This window comes from Chiloscyllium plagiosum, unplaced genomic scaffold (assembly GCF_037043375.1).
Source record: "Chiloscyllium plagiosum isolate Xiang-an unplaced genomic scaffold, Cpla_swu_hap1 HiC_scaffold_6, whole genome shotgun sequence".
Taxonomy (NCBI): Eukaryota; Metazoa; Chordata; class Chondrichthyes; order Orectolobiformes; family Hemiscylliidae; genus Chiloscyllium; species Chiloscyllium plagiosum.
In genome coordinates, this window is record NW_028270144.1 from 125,172,126 (window position 1) to 125,194,809 (window position 22,684).

At 42.7% G+C, this 22,684-nt stretch overlaps 1 protein-coding gene across 3 annotated transcripts in view; it reads right to left on the reverse strand.

Annotated features, from left to right (window-relative positions):
* The window catches only part of uvrag (UV radiation resistance associated gene), a 347,124-nt gene that overhangs the window by 117,540 nt on the left and 206,900 nt on the right, over nt 1-22,684 (reverse strand). For all 3 annotated transcript variants that reach the window (XM_043692472.2, XM_043692474.2, XM_087988432.1), the window contains one exon: nt 1,975-2,140. In XM_043692472.2, the coding sequence (XP_043548407.2) occupies nt 1,975-2,140 (166 nt within the window). The remainder of the gene's footprint in view (nt 1-1,974; nt 2,141-22,684) is intronic.

Sequence of the window (22,684 nt, forward strand, 5' to 3'; positions counted from 1 at the left end):
GAATCTAATCTAACCAGTGTCAGGAGTGAATTGTGCCAATTTGGCGGCCAGTAGACATAAACCAGCAAGTAGTGCTTTAGTTTATAAACATCAGGGTAGTTGTATCTTCTCTGATTTGCAACTCATTAGATCTGCATTGTGTGCTGTAATGACCAGTTGGAGGTTTATTTAGTGTTCTCAAAAGACAATCGTTGGTTGATTGGTTAAAACAGGTTCAGCTATCCACACATGCAGCAACAGTTCAAAGATACGGAGTGAAAATGCCACAGGTTCTAGCCCAAAAAATAACATTGCAAAAAGGAACCATCTCTTCTGAAGGGTATTGCCACATTGTAGTGAACATGCAGGTTTATAGACCAGACTGAATAAATCTTCAACCCAACCCTCGTCCCACCTGCCAACATCCGACCCATATCCCTCCAAACCCTTCCTATTCATATACCCATCCAAATGCCTCTTAAATGTTGCAATTGTACCAGCCTCCACCACTTCCTCTGACAGCTCATTCCATACACGTACCACCCGCCGCATGAAAAAGATGGCCCTTAAGTCACTTTTATATCTTTCCCCTCTCACCCTAAACCTATGCCCTCTAGTTCTGGACTCTCCGATCACAGGGAAAAGTCTTTGCCTATTAACCCTATCCATGCCCCTCAATTTTGTCAACCTCTAAGGTCACCCCTCAGCCTCCGACACTCCAGGGAAAACAGCCCCAGCCTATTCAGCCTCTCCCTATAGCTCAAATCCTTCAACCCTGGCAACATCCTTGTAAATCTTTTCGGAAAGATGTTGCGAAACTTGAAAGGGTTCAGAAAAGATTTACAAGAATATTGCCAGGGGTGGAGGATTTGAGCTATAGGGAGAGGCTGAACAGGCTGGGGCTGTTTTCCCTGGAGTGTCAGAGGCTGAGGGATGACCTTAGAGGTTGACAAAATTGAGGGGCATGGATAGGGTTAATAGGCAAAGACTTTTCCCTGTGATCGGAGAGTCCAGAACTAGAGGGCATAGGTTTAGGGAGAGAGGGGAAAGATATAAAAGAGACCTAAGGGGCAACCTTTTCATGCAGAGGGTGGCATGTGTATGGAATGAGCTGCCAGAGGATGTGGTGGAGGCTGATACAATTGCAACATTTAAGAGGAATTTGGATGGGTATATGAATAGGGTTAGGAGGGATGTGGATCGGATGCTGGCAGGTGGAACGAGATTGGGTTGGGATATCTGGTGGGACCGAAGGGTCTGTTTCCATGCTGTACATCTCTATGACTATGTAAGTGATAAAAAGTAGAGGGCCCAGCACTGGGTCCACATGCTACACTTCCCACTTCTATAAACAAGAAATATAGAAAATAGCATTAGTTAGTTAAAAATTCTCCACGAACTTTTCAGTCTGAATATTAGTATAATAATCAAGAGGAGAGAAAGTTTGGCTAAGTGGCAACATTGTCATTTTAACTGCCAGTCAATGCTTAGGATCTCTCACATTTTTATTGGCAAATGTTTACATTTCACTTGATGCTGTATGTTTTCAGATGAAATATCAACAGCTGGTCTAAAATATTTACATAAGACACGTTGCTACTCCCCACAGAACAAATGGAAATATGGACTGCTGTATCATAACGTGTGGAACACCACTTACAATGGTCATGCATTCAGCTCTTACGTAAATCTGCTCTTGTTGCTCATGGCCACACTGGAACACACAACTAAATGATAGCTCATGTACTCAGTGCCACTTATCGAGTACCCTGGTTTAAACATGTCTTAGTTTTAAATGGATTCCAATTTTCAGACTAGCAAAAGACTTCACATTTGGATGAACTTAATTAGTCATGCATTTAGGATTAAACTTATAAACACAATGAGTACAGTTAAGCAATCAAAAGGAGAGATCAATTCTTTGCCAAAACATTAAAAAAGTTTTCTACCTTTTCACTTAATTCTTACAATTAATTACAAGCAACATCTACTTACTCTCTCTCCTTCTCAGAAAGCTTGTCAGTGATGTTGTCCCTAATTGTGGACCGGGATCCCTTCTGGATGATAGGATACCTGAGTGGTATTTGCAGGAAACAGGAAATCATGAGCACCAGATGGGCTGTGTAACCCAAGGCAACAGCAATGCTTCCTTCATCCTTAGCTTCAAGAAGAGAGAACGAAAAAAAATAATCAATAGTCAAGTGAGCACGAAAAAAACCCACACATTTTCAAAAATATAGATTTACTCCTTTGTTAGGCAAAACACCTTTCAAACGTTAATTATATTTAAATGGTGCTTCATTGCATCTAAGTGGTGGGCATTAAGGGTGTGACGAGGATGGGGAAAATTAAGGGGTTGTGCAAGGTAGTGTCCCTACCTCTAAACCAGGAGTCCTAGGTTCAAGTCCCACTTGCTCTAGAAGTGTGTAATGACATCTCTGCACAGGTTGATCAGAGAATATCGGAATTTGGGGGGGGGGGGGGGGGGGGGGGGGGGGGAGAAGAGAGTCAGGACTTCTCCCAAGTCCCTCAGACTTTTATGGCACATTGGTAGTATTCCTATCTCTGACCCAGAACACCCAGGTATGTCATATCATCCCTGAACTGGTTGATTAAAAATATCTGCACGTTTGAAATGAACGTTTGAGGTTATGTACTGTGCATTCCAGCCCTTTAGGGTCTCAAGGAATGGAATGGTAGCATCTCTATCTCTAGACCAGGAGGCTCAGGTTCAAGTCCCATCTGTTCCAGAGGTATGCATTAACATGTTCAAACAGGTTGATGAGAAACATCTTGCCATTCAGTCCTGACAAAAATAATCACAGATTCTAACGTTGCAATTATTAAGACAGGATGCTTGTTGTACGTTGTGTGCAAAGACTGGCTCGAGTTGAGTCCTTCATCAACTGGCTTTCTTTAATAGAACATCAAAAGCAAGAATACTTCAGATTGCATCTGTTTCCTTCGTTTTTGCACCATAGCCTAAACCAAAAGGAAGACAAAGAACAAGGAAAATTTACAGCCCACCTGATGAAGGAGCGGCGCTCCGAAAGCTGGTGCTTCCAATTAAACCTATTGGACTATAACATGGTGTTATGAGATTTTTAACTGAAAACACCTTGTCTGAGTTCTACCAGGTGTACCTGGCTGGAAGGAGGCTGGTGCACCAAAGAAATGCCTAGCCTGCAAAGTGTCTCTCTCTCTTTTCCCCACCGTTAGCAACACTGTCTCATTGCACCAGACACCTGGATTTGATTCCAGTCTCGGGCAACTGTCAGGTATTTGCACACTCTCTGTGGCTGTGGGGGTTTCCTCCAGGTGCTCAGATTTCTTCCGATAGTCCAAAGATGTGCATGCCAGGTGAATTGGCCATGCTAAACTGCCCATAGTGTCCAGGGATGTGTAGGTTAGGTGCATTAGTCTAGGGAAAAAAAACGTAGAGTCATAGGGTAGGGGAATAGGTCTGATTGGAATACTCTTTGGAGGGTCGGTGTGGACTTGTTGGGCCAAATGGCCTGTTTCCACACTGTAGGGATTCTATGACCAGCTAGCTGGTTCCCATTCACATTTCTCTGCAAAATTCCCTTGTTGAATGGAAAAAGGCAAGCTATTACTATTGAACAGCAAGTTGCCAATACTTTTTTGCAACAGATGCTAACTTGAAACATCAGGTACAAGCAGAAATATAACAGATAAAGATTGTAATTTGGAGGAGTTGGCATGGCAGGAGTGATGGTGGGTTGCCATGGGGCAAGAGAGTTCAATGGTAGTAGTAATATTTACTAAAGGATATTTTCTCCCACAGAGATGATTTCTTACTGTCTCTAGGTTTTAAGATAAAACTTGGAAGTGTTTTTGGATATTCTATTCTTATATTATTAGATATCCCTAAATTCCTTGATGTTCTTGGATAGCTGCAAGTAACATCATACTGGATACTACTAGATTTAGTAGTACATCTTTTGTTAGTTTATGGCACAGGAGTACAGTTATTCACTTAAACACAGTGTATTACTTGTTTTTTTTAGTAAACAAAATCATTTTATTAGTTAACTGTCTGATTTAAGTTTTACTGTCACAATTGAAATGAACCCCCTCTCTCAAGCAGGGAATCCTATGTCCTGGAGAAAAAAAAATCATAGATCCTAAAATTATTTGGGATATTTCCATCATAGCCAATGCTGACAGAAACTAAGCAGACTATTCTTGGGAATAGTCTCTGTGGACTGGTTATTTGAACCAGTCAGAATAAACCGTTCTAGGATTGACTGGTTTGAACTCAGTGGATAGAAATCATCAGGGAAATACTGATCTAAATAAGCTCTAAATGAGAGTTAAATACGATAAATCACTCCAGAAAGGGTGAACAGAGTGATGATTCCATCCCTCCCAAACTAACTGTCATACAAGACAGCTGTGAAACACCACTTCCACTGGCCTTTCTGGAATCAGAAACTCACTGTCCTGATGATTGCCAACATTCATCCAGATTCCAAAACGGTGAGTTAAGCTTTCCATTCAATACATTATCTTTTACACCATTGCTTAATGATAACCATGAACTATGGATTATTAAAAAGCTATTACATAACATCGTATCTGATTAAAAGTAATGATGGGATCAGTTAATGCGGTTACATGATTGGATGAGGAAGAATGCTGGGCAGGACACCAAGAGACACCAACCTCAAACTGTACGATGGAAATTTCAATGTCTGTTTAACTTTCTGGACTTGAAATAAAAATCTCAGTTTAATGCATCAAAAGCAGCAAATCCAACAATGACGTATTCACATCTTGAGATGCCAATTTTGGAGCCTGCGGGTTCAAATATTGAACTGTGACTTGAATACTTGAACAACTAACCTACAGGAAGTGTTGACCTCTAAACTAACATGAGCATTAAGTGGGAAAATGCAGCCCTTTATGGAAATAATTTAATCTACAAAAGGACAAGATGTGTTGCTATAAAATTATGATTTAGGAATCAGGCTATAATTTTATTATAATAATTAAACACAACGTAGCTCTGCAGAAAGCAAGTTCCACAAAATCAATAATAAAGCACACCAACATGTATATGAAAAATGATGCTGTAAATCAAACACACCAATGCCAGAAATAATCTACACATGGAAAAGCGTCTGTAGAAATTGCTTCACCAAAATAAAGTATAATTCCATCTCTCGGCCTATTCGGTTTGAGTATTTGCAGCATTTTCTGCTTTTATCTTCAAAATGTTTTGCACAAGATGATCTGTTTGGTGGAATAATTCTTGTTCAATTTTCTACAACATTCTCATTAAATGTTGTTTTAAACAGTTGAAAAGAAATTGACATCACTATCCAGTTTTGAAACAGGGCTTGATAAATATTACAAATCATTTATGGAGTTAATTGAGTAACAATACTACACAGCCAATTTTAAAAAAACACAACACTGAGGATAAAGGAAATTGGAAAGAAACACTAACTCTTGAGAAACTTAGCAGGTAACAGGTTATAATTGGATTACAATAATTAACTACAATTTAGTTTGGCAGAATGAAAGCGGCTCTATCGAGCCCTGGATAGACCACACTGAGAATATTATGTTCAGTTCTGGTTGCCTCATTATAGAAAGGATGTGGAAGCTTTAGAGAGGGCATAGAGGAGATTTACCAGGATGCTGCCTCAACTGGGAGAGCATTTCTAATGAAGGTAGGTTTAGGGGGCTAAGGCTTTTCTCACTGGAGCAAAGAAGGATGAGAGGTGATTTGACAGAAGTATACAAGATGATGAGAGACATAGAGAGAGTAGATAGCTAGAGACCTTTTCCCCAGGGCGGAAATGGCCTTCAGGAGGAGACATAATTTTAAGGTGACTGGAGGAGGGTACACGGGAGATGTCAGAAGTAGGTGCACAGAATGCACTGCCAGCATTGCTAGTAGAGTTGGATACATTAGGGACATTTAAGTGACTCTTGGATAGGCACGTTGAAGATAGATTAGCCTGATCTTAGAGTCAGATAAAAGGTTGGCACAACATCAAGGGCCAAAGGGCCTGCACTGTTCTATGTTCTAAAACATCAATATTGAAATTAATTTCATAACACAAGCAATATGCTGCAGACGCTGAAAACCTTAAATTTAGAAAATGATGAAATGGCCTGCAGGTTTGTGTTAGTTTTGAGTCTGATACAACTCTTCAGAACTTAAGTCCAATTGCAAGACAGATTTATGGTCAATTTTAAACTGCTGCTGGATACCTCAAGATTGGTATAAATCAGTTATATAGGAGCAATGGTCTCACAGAGTAGATAGTTCTCATTGCCACAGCTATCATTTTCCAAATGACCAAGACAACAGTCCTGCCAACTGTTACAATCACAACATCTTGAAATTACAAAGCATCTTTTATGGGCAGTGCAATGAATCAGGGGTTAGCACTGCTGCCTTACAGCACCATGGACCCAGGTACAATTCCACCCTCAGGCACCTGTCTGTGTGGAGTTTGCACATTCGCTCTGTGTCTGCATCGGTTTCCTCCAGGTGCTCAGATTTCCTCCCACAGCCCAGAATGCGCAGGTTAGGTGGATTGGCCATGCTACATTGCCCATAGCCTCCAGGGATGTTGAGGAGAGGTGGCTTAGCCATGGAACATGCAGGGTTACAGACACATGGTAGGAGGATAGAATGCTCTCCAAAGGTTATAATGCGGACCCAAAGGGACAAATGGCCTGCTTCCACACTATAGGGAGTCTATGAAATACCATTACTGCTGTCTTGTTAGGTGAGTGATATTCAAGAACCACCTTCCTGTCATGTTTATCCCCATGACTTTACTATTACCACCTCGAGACTGAAGTCGACATCTGAATTGTTTGCTCATCGTGTTTATTATTAAAAGATTCGCCTGGAAGTACACATGCTTTCCTTGTTTAACCTTCCCCAACCCACCCTTCTTATTTAATCATAATCATTTTTGTAATGGGACAAAGATAATTGGAATGTTGTACTCCCCTTGGTGAAATCAACCTTAAATTATTTGCCAATTTTCAGATGCTTCCTTCTCTACACATGACCATTTCATATTGACATGCATTCTTTTGAGTCCATGGAGGGGAAAACAAAAAAAGTGCTGTAAAGCTCTTCTCCTTCCGGTTGCACAAATCTCTCTCATCTGACATTTCCGGGATTGCCTCTGAATTTTCCCAATTGACCTACAGCTCAGACTGGCCTAGTTTAGTTCTGGATGCAAAACCAATTGTGAGCAGTCAAGTAACTCCACAGAGGCCAGTATCCTGTCACCAAGTCACTGTTGATTTACATGGAGTCTTTGACTCTGATCCATCTCCCCCAGAGCCCGCTCTCATTGAGCAGAACCTCTGACCCTCCTGTTTGTCTCTGTCAGCCAGAGTTCCCTGATTTAGACCAAATTAACAGCCCCAATGAAGGAACTCATTCTATGAGATCTAGCTGGCTGACCTTGTTACAATGTCTAGATTCACAGCACAAATGCACCCCCTCTCCCCACAACTGAGTCGAAGGACAGAGGGCAGTTTTATTTTGTAGCTTCTCCTGGGGCATTTTAGCAACGGGTCAGGTTCCTACAACTCGACCTCTGATCCGGGTGGCATGTAATGCACTCGCTTCGCCCGGAGGGTGTCAGATGAAATTTATTCTCCTTTTCAGGCTGTCAAGGTATTGTGGCAGCAACACCTACTGAGTCCATTGCAGATTCCAGGAAAGGCAGTCAAGGAATTGGCACATTGCAAGTATGCAGCTTTCACTTTGCACCCCATGCTTGTTCAGGCCTGTTTCATCTACCCTAACTTTGTAGGTCATTGGACCTAACCCCCAGTGACCATGCCTTTTAACCATGCAGGGCCTGCCCTGTCGTTCCTACACCTAACTTCGCCCCCTGAAGTGAACAGTCTCCCTCGCTTAGCTGTCATGTCCAGCATTGGCATTCCTGATGCTGTTTCAATTCAGTTTTTTCTGCCAGACCATTGGATGGGTGGATGGATGGTGTGAAGTTGTTCTTATATAACAAATATCATTCGACTTTAGGAAAAACTCAAATTCCCTGCTGGTAAACGATGGCCTGTTATCTGTGACCAACACTTCCACTAGTCCACGTATTGCAAGAGATGCATGCAGTTTTTCTACCATTGCCCTAGTGGTTGACAAGTGAACTCTATGCATGTCCAGCCATTTTGAGTAAGTGTCCACAATGACTAAGTACATTGAGCCCATGAAAGGACTTGCATAACTGACCTGTAACCAAAGTCCAAAGTTTACTAGGCCATTTGCACAAATGTGGGTGAGCTGCCAGTCGTAATTTTTGTCCTTTTTGGCACTGAGCACTGCCCCACCAACCCGGCTATGTCTGCATCCAATCCTGGCCACAAGACATATCTTCATTCTGGAAACTGGTGGATGGCACTTGGAGTTCAGCCAATATCTTTGCTCGGGACAATCACTCTTGCTCCCCATAGTAATCCGCTGTCCATGTTGTGATCTGGTCTCCCTGGGTTCAAAAAGGTTTCAATTCTGGTTGAGACATAGCTCCTTGAAAGTGGAGTCACAGGTAGATAGGATAGTGAAGGTGGCGTTTGGTATGCTTCCCTTTATTGGTCAGAGTATTGAGTACAGGAGTTGGGTGGTCATGTTGCGGCTATACAGGACATTAGTTAGGCCACTGTTGGAATATTGCGTGCAATTCTGGTCTCCTTCCTATCGGAAAGATGTTGCAAAACTTGAAAGGGTTCAGAAAAGACTTACAAGGATGTTGCCAGGGTTGGAGGGCTTGAGCTATAGGCTGAACAGGCTGGGGCTGTATTCCGTGGAGCGTTGGAGGCTGAGGAGTGACCTGAGAGGTTTACAAAAATTATGAGGGGCATGGATAGGATAAATAGACAAATTTTTTTCCCTGGGGTCAGAGAGTCCAGAACTAGAGGGCACAGGTTTAGGGTGAGAGGGAAAGATATAAAAGAGACCTAAGGGGCAGCTTTTTCACACAGAGAGTGGTACATGTATGGAATGAGCTGCCAGAGGAAGTGGTGGAGGCTGGTACAATTGCAACATTTAGAGGCATTTGGATGGGTACACGAAAAGGAAGGGTTTGGAGGGATATGGGCTGGGTGCTGGCAGGTGGGACTAGATTGGGTTGGGATATCTGGCCGGGTTGGACGGATGGGTCTGTTTCCATGCTGTACATCTCTATGACTCTACGGCCCTATGGTTTCTCTCATCGCCACCAGCCATTTCAGTTTTGCCTGGACCTTCCTATGTCCAAAACCTAATATTGTCAGCTGTGACTGGAAATGTGCCCAGAAAATTTAAAACCATTACGGATTCTTCCGGTGGTGGTACCAACGGTGGCTTACCTGCTAGTGGGAGGTGACTCAAGTGCATCCACATTTGCTACTTGGCTTTCCAGGTGTTCAGACTTGTAATAACACGCACTTAATATCAGACCCCATTGCTGAATTCGGCTTGAAGCTGTGAGACAACCGGCCTTGTCCTCGAAGTCAACTTACCTGGATTTGTAGTCAGGCTTTATTACAAACTTACTTCTGTAAAGGTATAGGTGGAACTTCCTCATTTTAAATATGACCACTAAACTTTGCTTTCTATCTGGGCATATCTGCTATATTAGTTAGTCATTGTTGCATACACTATTGGGTGCTCCTCTCCATTTGACCACCTATGAGCTGATACTACCCAATGCCAATCAGGGGGACATCACATATCAGTACCAGTTCTCGCTTAGAATTACAGTGTGCCAACACCTTAGAGGATGATAACTTGTACTTCACTTCCCTGAAAATTATGGACCTATTGACTATGTGACCACTTCCAAGGCGGACCTCTTTTTAAGACTTGATCTGAAGGTGCCAGGATGAAGGGTACGTTGAGTTTTCCCTCAATAATTCAATAGCCTAAGGATACAGATGTGGGAGCCAGGGGACCTTTGACTGCCATCACATTATCTTCCAATGGGTGTAACACAATCTTGTCGACTCTGTAGCTCACTTAGGGTGCCTGAAAACATTTTTCCTTAAGGCATACGCCCGCCTGAGAAAAATGTCTAAAGACCATGCCCAAGTTCTCCAAGTACTCCTTATTGGACTACTTGGTTATTATCACATCCAGGTAAATGGCAAGCTGGGGTAGACCTTGCAAAATGTTTTCCAGCATCCACTGAAAAATTGCACATACCGACAATACCCCAAATGGCAGTCTTGTATATTGGCACAAACCCTTATGGGTATTAATTGCAGCATACGTCTGGGAATCCTCATCTAACTGAAAATGCAAGAATGCGTGGCTCATGCCCAGCTTCATGAAGGATAGTCCCTCCCCTCCAGCTTTGCGTATAAATCCTCCATGCGAGGGACTGAGTATTTATCCAGCAGCAAAATGCTGTTCACCATTTACTTAAAATCCCACAAAGGCAAACTCGTTACATCTGGTGCTGCCCATTCTGCAAACTAGACTGGTTTGACGATTCCTTCACATCCCAGCCTCCTGATTCCTGCCTCTACATTTGCCTGCAAGGCAAATGGCACTGAGTGAGCCTTGCAGAACCATACAATTGTTTCCTGGTCAACATGAAAGAGGGCTATGGCACCTTTGATCACCCCTAGACATTGCTGAAAAACTTCTGGGTATTTAACTCTGACTTCACTCAGGCAGCCATTTTCTAAACAAAAAATGTTGAGTCAATCAAGGTGAATCTTTCTCAAACAATGTCACCCCAACAATCTTGGGCTCAAGCCTTTTACTACAATCAGTAGTGATTGAACCAGCTGCTTCCCATAGAGACCAAACTGAAGTTGTATCTTTAATCTGTGAAAGTTCCCCACAATAGGTTCTCAGTCTAGCTGAAGTTCCATTCCTGATGAAAGATTTATGCCCAAAACAAACTCTCCTGCTCCTCAGATGCTGCCTGACCCGCTGTGCTTTTCCAACACCACACTCCTCGACTCTAATCTTCAGCTGTCACTTTCTCCCAGCTGAGGTCTTGTGCAAACTTGAGGGTTGGATTCCAGAGTGAATTCTGCTGAAGACTGAAATGGCTGCACTGGTATCAACCTATTAGAATAGTGACCATTTAACCAGGACTTTTATTTTGATTGCTTAGCAACATTTAAATCAGAATTAATTTAACTGTGCTAAACGAGATGTTGGTGGACTCTCCAGGATTTGCACCTCCTGGATACTGGCCTTGCAATTTGCTTACACAATTTAAGTCTAGTGGGACTCTTGCTGTCCTAAGCCTGCATTTCAACAGCAACAATAATGGGACTACCACTAACCATACTATGAAAGACCATACTCCAAAAAGCATAGTGGTCTTTCCTGGTGCTGTACATTTCTATAATTTTAGCTTAAGCACACAACACTCTCTTGCCATATGGTGTGGATCTCCAAGCAAGCCATTGATGAATTCAACTGTTAACCCTTTTAAAAGATTATTATTCTAGAATCCAGCAATATCCACACTGGAATCCCTTAAACTGACCCAAAAGATCACAGCTCCACAATGCTTATGGTGTGTTGAAAAATACCAATGACGGGAAAAGGATGTATTCTCAGGTTTCAATGGCAAACTGTTTAATTCGCCATGCAACCCAAACCACCACAGTTAAGATTGAAGATTGGAGTCATATAATCTTTTCCAGGTACTCTTTATTCTTTTTTTCAATTACCACTATATTTCTAGTAAGAACTATTGAGTGTGTGAGCATTTCTAGACCAGTAATTTTATCAGTGAGTTCCCCAAGAGAAATTATTTCATCGAGAACTGTCATGGCCTGCGTGGCAACTTCTCTCCTTCTGACCATTATCTGCGCTCTGCCCAAGCAAATGCTTTCAACTCAAATTCTATGTTGCACTCTCAACTGATTGCTAAGTAAACTGGCCTATACTATATCCTTTAAAAAGCAACTACTGTAAATAGAAACAGACTTGCTAAACTGAAACAGAGGGTCTTTTGTAAGAAAACACACCTGCCAGAATATTTGCAACTCAAACAGAAATAAAAGCACTGATTCTACTCAAAACCACACAACTGAATGAGTAAGTTGCTTAGAGTCAAGATTCCAAAATGACAGCTCTAACCATGTCCTAATCAACAAAAATGACATCTAAGATGATCACCAGTGTTCATTAATCTACAAAAATTGGGAAAAAAGTAATAGATAAGTGACAACACTGACCATATCTATTCTATTCATGCATCTTTTAATTTAATTGGCATTTGTATCCTGGAGTCTTAATTTGAGAAAACATTCATAGCATTAACAGCAGCAAATGCACAGAATAAGGTTGTCAAAATTGCATGGCACAGTGGTTCAGAGGTTAGCACTGCTGCCTCATAGCACCAGGGTCTCAGGTTCAATTCCAGTCTTGGGTGACTGTGTGGAGTTTTCACATTCTCCCAGTGTCTGTGTGGGTTTCCTCTGGGTGCTCTGGTTTCCTCCCACAGTCCAAAGACCTGTTGGTCAGGTGAACTGGCTATGCTAAATTGTCCATAATGTTAGGTGCATTAGTCAGAGGGAAGTGCGACTGGGTGCATTACTCTGAGGGTTGGTGTGGACTGGTTGGGTCAAAGGGCCTGTTTCCACACTGTAGGGAATCTAATCATTTCACAGTTACGTAAATTATAATCTTCAAAAATTGTGCAATAGAACCAAAATTCTCAATAAAATTCTAATTGTTTTGGTCAAATTCACGATAGGACATGTGTACATGATCTATGGAAAGGAAATGTTTGATGTTCTTTTTAGAGTGGGATGAGTATGAATGAGAGTTTATACTGATGTCTGGTTAGTTAATGTCCTTGACAATTGCTCTTCAGTTTCTTTTTTTTCAGAAGCAGATCAATGCAGTCTTCTGAGTTAGACTTTGTAACCTGGGTGGGAATGGAAACGTTTTTTGAAGTACAGCATAAGATCTTGTAGTGAAGTTTTCCAGGAGCAGCTTTGGAAATCATGCATCAGTAAGTGGAAGTATGAGAGCTTACAAGAACATGCAATAATCATTTCAAAAGTACTCTTCAATTTAAGCCCAATTGAACACCAAATTCCAAATGAGAATTGGCAAGGAAATGAACGTGTAGAGTCCAAATTTTCCATTTGCCCAAGTGGAATTAACAATACATTTGCAGCAATGCAAAGACTACAGCTTACACCATACTCTACTTCTTTCATTCCCCTACTTATGGGACCAATTCAAACAGCTTTCTTTGCTCTAGTTGTTACACAACTTAAATAATTTTCTAAATAAGGATGAGAGAAAGTCACAACATTTAAATTAAAATCAGAAGACCCGCATAACTCCATGACTTTAACAACATATCAGGACCAAAACTAGCAAAGCTACTTTAATGAATAATTAAGCAAACAGATAAAACATTAATATCTCTTCTAGTAAATACTAGAAATTCACTTTAATCACTGAATAATTAAGTATAACTTATCATTAATTTGCCATGTAATAGCATTATGGATTTTTGGGTTTATTTTGTCCTGTCTCTATTAAGGCTAGAGAATCGTCACAAAACACGAGAAGGCCTGATATGGTCAGTGGTGGGAAAGAAATGACTATCAATATTTAAAAAGTCTCAGCTGAGTAAGTTATTACCCCCTCTGTAGTCACATCTTCTGGGAAAAAAAAAGGCAAAAAAGCAACATTCATGGATCTTTAGTGTGTTTGGAACAAAATAAATGAATTAATTGCACAAATCTTGGTTAACAGGTAGGACTTTATAGCCACTACAGAGACATGGCTACAAGGTTATTGATGCGGGGAAGGAAATGTTCTGACTTATGTATCAAAAGGATAGGCAGGAAGGGTGGTGGGGTAGCTTTGTTAGGATGACATGAATTAAGTACAAAAGCGAGAAAATGATAGAATCAGATGATGTACAATACATATGTATGGAGGTAAAGAGCAACAAAGGAGAAGACAACACTGCTGGAAGTAGTCCATTGGCCCTCTGACAGCCACTACACTGTACAACAGAATAAATCAGGAGATAATATGGGCATACAAAAATGGCAGTGCATTAATTATGAATGACTTTAATATTAATGTAGATTGGGAAAGTGATTTTGGCTGAGTTAGCAACAAGGAAGAATTGTGTATTTGGCAGAGTTTCCTGGAACAATACATTGTGCATCCATCCAAGGATCAGGCTATATTGGATCTGATAAGGTGCAATGAGGCAGGTCTAGTTAGTGATTAGAAAGTAAAATGTCCCCTCAAGAACAGTGCCCATAACCTAATAGAATTTAATGTTCAGTTTGAGAGAGAGTTGGAAACAACTGCACTGAACTTAAACAAGGGTAATTACCCAAGGATGAGAGCAGAGTTGGCTAGAGTGGACTGAAAAAGGAGTTGAGCAGAATAGGCAGCTGATGAACATTAGAGAAAATGGTTCATGACTCATAGCAAAGATATATCCCAGTAAGCAAGGAGTATGCTAAGAAAGACTAACAGTTAATCAACAAAGTTAATGACAGTATCAATTTTTTTTAAAACATGCAATCTGGAAAAGATGTGTAGTAAGCCAGAGGTTTGCAAAGTTTTAAAAGCCAAGAAAATCATAATCAAGGTGGTGCAAAAAATCCTGAGTTAGAGACAAAAAACAACTGCAGATGTTGGAATCCAAGGTAGACAAGCAGGAGGCTGGAAACACAAGAAACCAGGCAGCAGCAGGAGGTGGAGAGGTCAACGATTCAGGTGTAACCTTTCTTCAGGGTTCACTAAGCTGATAACAGGTATGGAGGGACTGTCTTACAGAGGACAGCTTGAGTAGGTTGGCTCTGTACTCATTGGAATTTAGAACCATGAGAACAATTTTGAATAGTAACCTTATCAAAGCATACCAGATTGTCAGGGTGAATACAGAGGTGGTTTCCCCTAGTGAGTATGTCTAGGATCAGACAGTGTAATCATAGAGTAAAGCGTTACGCAGCAATGAGAAGGAATTAACGTCTAGTCATTCCATAATATGCTGCATGTCGTATCAACACCCATTTGAAGAGCAGCCATTCACCAGGTACAAGTATTCATTATTGTTGCTCCATCCTAAAACTATGCACCATAAGTCTCAATCTTATTTTGCAAATAACCCAATAGAATACATTAAAATACCATGTATCATCTGGATCAAATACTTTTCACATGTGTAATGACATCAGCATGTAAAGACGAGAAGCAAATATCAATACTAAATAAACCTGAGTCTACTGTTGCCTACGAACCATCAGGAGTAATCTATGGGAGGCATTAATGCCTAATGCTAGTGATGCCTCAACATCCTTACTTTCAACTCCATCTCAAATTTACTGCAAAATAAATTCCTAACAAAATTTCACACAACTTAGGGTATTTGTAGAAGTTTTACTTAGAATCATTTGCAACTATGATCCATAGTTATCGCAGCACTCAAATAAATAGGTTACAAGCTTCACATTGGATTTTAATTCCAATATCAATTGGCATTTGATGGATGAGTCTCACTAATTGTCAGGGGCTGAGGCCCACTGCCAGTGATGGAGCAGAAGCTGACAGAGGGAAAACTAAGCCAGACATGCAAAGTTTTGTCAGAGTAGCTAGGCCAAGCTCAGACTGATGACTCAACCAAGGGAATAGTTGGAGGTGCCAGATCTTGGGTTCTCCTTGTATCGCACTGTACTTAGGTACATGTGACAACATTAAATCAAAATAAAATCAGCAAATTATGGTGGAATAAATAAATTAGGAACACTCTAGCCAGTTAGTTTACACTATCCCTATAATACCAAGACGGAGCTTGGTACTTAATCATTGGAAATGCAGATATAACCACAAGCAAGATAACTCTAGGGTTTGCAGACTTTTTGATATCACTTTTGTTGAGAATTAGAGGTATACACACACAGCTGCCAAAGCATGGCATCAGAGCCCTAACTGTAGGTTAAAAAATCACAACACCAGGTTATAGTCCAATAATGGGAAGCACTCACTTTTGGAGCGCTGCTCCTTCATCAGGTGGTTTCTAGCTTAAACCTAGGGACAGTAGTAGACACCAACCCTTGAAATACGTTGTACTATTCTATTACATCATGCAGGCTTGGCTCTATAACCAAGACAGAGCGCGACGGAGAGAGACAGACAGAGAGAGGGACGGAGAGAGTTAAAATTATGCAACCTCACTAGTTTCTATCTCACTGAAGTGCGATGCCCAAGTGGGCTCACTAGTCAAAGGTTTGGAGTCATACGTTCTGAAGCAGCAATGGCTGACCATTTCCTCACTGCTCTCCTATGTTTCCTCCTCCTTTCACCTCGGTTTGTCTGACCCTCATTCCTAACCACTCAGAGGTATTGCAATAATTTTCAAGCCTTAAAATGGGTCACCGTAGGAAAAGTTTGGAAAGCACTGTTTCATTTATCTATGCCAATTTTTTCAGTCATCTTAAATGCCTTGATCTTTTTGAACTGTTACATTGGGCAGAACAAATGTGGCAAGGTGGCTCAGCACTGCTGCTTCACAGCACCAGGGACCCAGGTTCAATTCCATTCTCAGGCAACTGTGTGTGGAATTTGCATGCTTTCCCAGTGTCTGTGTGGTTTTCCTTCAGGTGCTCTGGTTTCCTCCCAGAGTCCAAAGATGTGCAGGCTGAATGGATTGGCCATGGGAAATGAAGGGTTACAGGGATAGGTTAGGGCATGGGTCCAGCTGGGATGCTCTTTGAAGGGTCAGTGTGGACTTGAGTGGCCAAATGAACTTCTTCCACACTAAGTTGTATGATTTTATGATTCTATGAATACATGGAACGGATAGCCTGATAGCACATCCAAGCAGCAAGAAATGGACGTATTTAGTTGGCAGCTTAAATAATCAAATTGCATCCATCCACATTTTCGAAAAGTGCAAGATATTCAGCTGTCAAATAGTAAGCAATCAGTTTTAGTGAAAAGAAACATTTTCATGTTAGCACACCAATAACTGTCAAACGTTATCCACCACATCTTCACTGTTTCTGGCAGCAAGAACAGCTTGTAAAACATCACAGTGCCAATAAACTGGTAGGGCATGTTTACTAAACAAATTGATAGATGAGAGTGCAGAATTTTCTTTTATAACAAAAAAAGTATAGAAAAATTGTCCATAATCAATGTTGCACTCAAGGTGTGTGTGGTTATTTCAGAATTATCAAACCACCATGTACAGAAAAAGGCCATTTGACCCACTGCACCTGCATCAGCTCTTTCATATAGCAAGCGATTCACATCACTAACCTGTTCCTCATCTCAGCAAGCTTTCCCCCCCCCCCCATGAATTATTTGTTCAAGTCTTTTTTGAAAGCAAATAAAAAACTGTCTCTCTGCCTTGGTGGAAGGCAAGTGTTCTAAAACTGAACCACTCATCCTATAAAAATGCTATCTATCTTGCTGCCTCTCTTCTTAAACAACACAGATCACTGAAGTTTAGTTACCAACCCTTTACAACTGTTGGAAACAGGTCTCTTTCTCCATAAAGATTTTCAACAAATCCACTAAATCTGCACTTGGCAACCAACATCTTCTACCATTGTTAGAGCTCAAAAGTCCCCAACAAATTAGAACTAATATTATTGCAAGCCTTACAACGTTTGGACAAGACAGACAGAATATAATGACAAGTAACTTCTTTTTCAAAATGCATACAAAAAAAGGAAGCCCTTTTAATCCTTGCAGCTGAGAAATAATGAAGGGCAAGTGTTCTCTGTACCAGACTGCAAGGAGTCTTGGCCTCCAGGACGACCAAATGTCTCAAAGTTATGGCAAGAGGTGGGGGGGGGGTGGCAAATAATCTGGACCAGGACATGCTTGGCCTACATTTAAAACCCAGCCTAAGTCAGTAGGACAGGAATATATATTTAAGAAAAAGACAAAAAAGTGTTAGAGTTATCTGGGCAGGTCAAGAAGCAACTGTGGAAAAAGAAAGTGCATTAGCCTTTCACAGGATTGAAGAGGAAAAGTAAGCCATTTGGTTAATCAAGCCTGCTTCTCCAGTTATTAAGACCGTGGCTGATCTGTCTGGAGTCTCAACGCCACTTCCCATCGGCAACCAACAATGTACAACTCCTTTATCAAAAGCATAACTAACACAGCCTTAAATAAACCCAGGGCTTCAGCCTCCACTGATTGAGAATTCCACAACACAATAACTCAAATAAATTCATTGTCCCTAATAGCTCCCCAACAAGAGGGGCATCCTTCCTGTATGGGCTCTATCCAGTCCTATCAGGATTTTACACATTTCAGTAAGGTCGTCTTTTACTCTAACTATCAACACATATTGGCCCAACCTCTTCAGCCTTCATTCTCAAGACCAACCTTTCAGTCCACGAAAGAATGGAGTACCACAGAACCCTAGAACCTAAGAAATGACTTACCGGTAGCGGGCAGTGGTGTTTTTTTTTCTCTCTTCACAGAAAGAGCGGGAGCAGCAGGGGGAAGTGACCAAGACCAGAGGGGCATCCGGGAAGGAAAGCAGTGAGTATAAATACTCACCCTTCGACACCAACGGTCACTTTGAGTGTGAGCAGCAGCTAAGGTAAGACAGTTTGTTTTAAAATTACTTACCGGTAACGGGCAGCGGTGTTTTTTTCCTCTCTTCACAGAAAGAGCGGGAGCAGCAGGGGGAAGTGACGAAGACCAGAGGGGCAGCCGGGAAGGTTTTTTTTCCCTTTAAAAGCACGCAGGAGAAGAGTTGGATGAACTTAGGATCATTCGGGAGGCAGAGGGGGGTCATAGATCGGAGCTTTAGGGAAGTAGTAACTCCAAAGATGGCAGATAGATGGGTGACAGTGAGGGGGACTGGGAGGAAGCAGCCAGTGCAGGGACCCCCTGTGGCCGTTCCCCTCAAGAACAAGTATACCGTTTTGGATACTTGTGGGGGGGGGGGGGGGGGGGGGGGGACTTACCAGGGGTAAGTAACGGGGCTCAGGCCTCTGGCACGGAGCCTGTCCCCGTTACTCAGAAGGGAAGGGTGGAGAAGAGCAGAGCAATAGTAATTGGGGACTCGATAGTTTGGGGCACAGATAGGCGGTTTTGTGGGAACGAGAGAGACTCACGTTTGGTATGTTGCCTCCCAGGTGCAAGGGTACGTGATGTCTCTGATCGTGTTTTCCGGGTCCTTAGCAGCAGCGAAGGTAAGACCGTTTGGTTTTAAAAGTGCTTACCGGTAGCGGGCAGCGGTGTTTTTTTTTCTCTTTCACTCTCTCTTCACAGAAAGAGCGGGAGCACCAGGGGGAAGTGACGACGACCAGAGGGGCAGCCGAGACCCGGAAGCAGTTAGTGTAAGCTTACCTGGGTAGGTTTTTTCCCCCTTTAAAAGCGCGAAGGAGAGGAACCCGAGGCACTACACGGGTAGTGCCTCCCACCCGCCCTCCTCCTCTAACCTAATAATAACACCTGTTTTGGTAAGTAGGTAAGTGCTGAATTTTGCTTGTTGTATTCTTTAGACCCAGTTTTTTAAAATAAAAGTTAGCTTTAGAGGGATGGCAGTGAAGGCAGTGCAATGTTCCTCCTGCAACATGTATGAGGTGAGGGATGCCATCGACGTCCCTGCCGATTACACTTGCAGGAAGTGCACCCATCTCCAGCTCCTCCAAGACCGTGTTAGAGAACTGGAGCTGGAGTTGGATGAACTTCGGATCATTCGGGAGGCAGAGGGGGTCATAGATCAGAGTTATAGGGAGGTAGTAACTCCAAAGATGGCAGATAGATGGGTGACAGTGAGGGGGACTGGGAGGAAGCAGCCAGTGCAGGGACCCCCTGCGGCCGTTCCCCTCAAGAACAAGTATACTGTTTTGGATACTTGTGGGGGGGATGACTTACCAGGGGTAAGTAACGGGGCTCAGGTCTCTGGCACGGAGCCTGTCCCCGTTACTCAGAAGGGAAGGGTGAAGAAGAGCAGAGCAGTAGTAATTGGGGACTCGATAGTTAGGGGCACAGATAGGCGGTTTTGTGGGAACGAGAGAGACTCACGTTTGGTATGTTGCCTCCCAGGTGCAAGGGTACGTGATGTCTCTGATCGTGTTTTCCGGGTCCTGGAGGGGGAGGGGGAGCAGCCCGAAATCGTGGTCCATATTGGCACCAACGACATAGGTAGGAGGAGTGCCGAGGATGTTAGACAGGCTTTCAGGGAGCTAGGTTGGAAGCTCAGAGTTAGAACGAACAGAGTTGTTGTCTCTGGTTTGTTACCCGTGCCACGTGATAGAGAGTCGAGGAATAGGGAAAGAGAACACTTAAATGCGTGGCTACAGGGATGGTGCAGGAGGGAGGGATTCTGGTTTTTGGATAACTGGGGTTCTTTCTGGGGACGGTGGGACCTCTATAAACAGGATGGTCTACACCTGAACCTGAGGGGCACCAGTATCCTTGGGGGGAGGTTTGCTAGTGCTCTTGGGGGGGGGGGGGGGGGGTTTAAACTAACTCTGCAGGGGCATGGGAACCCAGATTGTAGCTTCAGGGTGCAGGGCCTGGAGTGTAGGGAGGTTAGGAACATGGCATCAATTTCCAAGGAGGGTGCCTGTAAACAGGAAAGTGGCTTGAAGTGTGTATACTTCAATGCAAGAAGTATACGAAATAAGGTAGGTGAACTTGCAGCGTGGGTTGGTACCTGGGACTTCGATGTTGTGGCTATTACGGAGACATGGCTAGAACAGGGACAGGATTGGCTGTTGCAGGTTCCAGGATTTAAATGTTTTAGTAGGGTCAGAGGTGGGGGTAAAAGAGGGGGAGGTGTGGCATTGCTTGTCAAAGATAGTATTACAGTGGTGGAAAGGACGATGGATGAGGACTTGCCATCTGAGGTAGTTTGGGCTGAGGTTAGGAATAGGAAAGGTGAGGTCACCCTGTTAGGAGTCTTTTACAGGCCTCCTAATAGTCCTAGAATCATTGAAGAAAGGATAGGGAAGGTGATTCAGGAGATGAGTGACAGTAATAGGGTGGTTGTTATGGGGGACTTTAACTTTCCTGATATTGATTGGGAAAGCTATAGCTCAAGTTCGTTAGATGGGTCAGTGTTTGTTCAATGTGTGCAGGAGAGTTTCCTGACACAATATGTAGACAGGCCAACAAGAGGTGAGGCCATACTGGATTTGGTTCTGGGTAACGAACCAGGCCAGGTGTTAGAATTAGAGATAGGTGAGCACTTTGGGGATAGTGACCATAATTCGGTGATTTTTACACTCGTGATGGAGAGGGATAAGTGTGTACTACAGGGCAAGAGTTATAGCTGGGGTCAGGGAAATTATGATGCGGTGAGGCATGACTTAGGATGTGTGGCTTGGAAAAGTAGACTCCAAGGCAAGAGTGTAAATGATATGTGGAGCTTGTTCAAGGAGCAACTATTGAGTGTCCTTGATAATTATGTACCTGTCAGGCAGGGAGGAAAGGGTCGTGCGAGGGAGCCGTGGTTTAATAAGGAATTGGAATCCCTTGTTAAATGGAAGAGGGCGGCTTATCTCAAGATGAGACGTGAAGGTTCAATTGGGGCGATTGAGAGTTATAGGGTAGCCAGGAAGGACCTGAAGAGAGAGCTAAGAGCAGCAAGGAGGGGACATGAAAGGTCCTTAGGGTTTTCCCTAATCGTACCGACTAAGGCTTTCTATAGGTATGTTAGGAATAAAAGAATGACTAGGGTAGGAATAGGTCCAGTCAAGGATAGTAGTGGGAAGTTGCGTGTGGAGGCGGAAGAGATTGGGGAGACACTGAATGAATACTTTTCTTCAGTATTTACTCAGGAACTGGGCATTGTCGTCGATGTGAATACTGAGTCACAAATAAGTAGAATGGATAGCTTTGAGGTATGTAGAGAAGAGGTATTGGAAATCCTGGAAAAGGTGAAAATAGATAAGTCCCCTGGGCCTGATGGCATTTATCCTAGGATTCTCTGGGAAGCAAGGGAGGAGATTGCAGAGCCATTGGCCTTGATTTTTATGTCCTCTTTGTCTACTGGAGTAGTGCCAGAAGACTGGAGGATAGCAAATGTGGTTCCCTTGTTCAAAAAGGGGAGTAGGGATAACCCTAGTAACTATAGGCCGGTGAGTCTCACTTCTGTTGTGGGCAAAGCCTTAGAGAGAATTGTAAGGGATAGGATTTATGCACATCTGGATAGGAATAATGTGATCAAGGATAGTCAGCATGGTTTTGTGAAGGGCAGGTCGTGCCTCACAAACCTTATTGAATTCTTTGAAAAGGTGACGAAGGAGGTTGATGAGGGGAAAGCGGTAGATGTGGTATATATGGATTTTAGTAAGGCGTTTGATAAGGTTCCCCATGGTAGGCTACTGCAGAAAATACGGAGATATGGCATTGAGGGTGAGTTGGAGGTTTGGATTAGGAATTGGCTGGATGGAAGAAGACAGAGGGTAGTAGTTGATGGCAAAGTTTCTTCATGGAGTGCCGTCACTAGCGGTGTTCCGCAAGGATCTGTTTTGGGACCATTGCTGTTTGTCATTTTTATAAATGACCTGGAGGAGGGGTTAGAAGGTAGGGTGAGCAAGTTTGCGGATGATACGAAAGTCGGAGGAGTTGTTGACAGTGAGGAAGGATGTGGCAGGTTACAGCAGGATATAGAGAAGCTGCAGAGCTGGGCAGAAAGGTGGCAAATGGAATTCAATGTAGCGAAGTGTGAGGTGATTCACTTTGGGAAGAATAATAAAAAGATGGGGT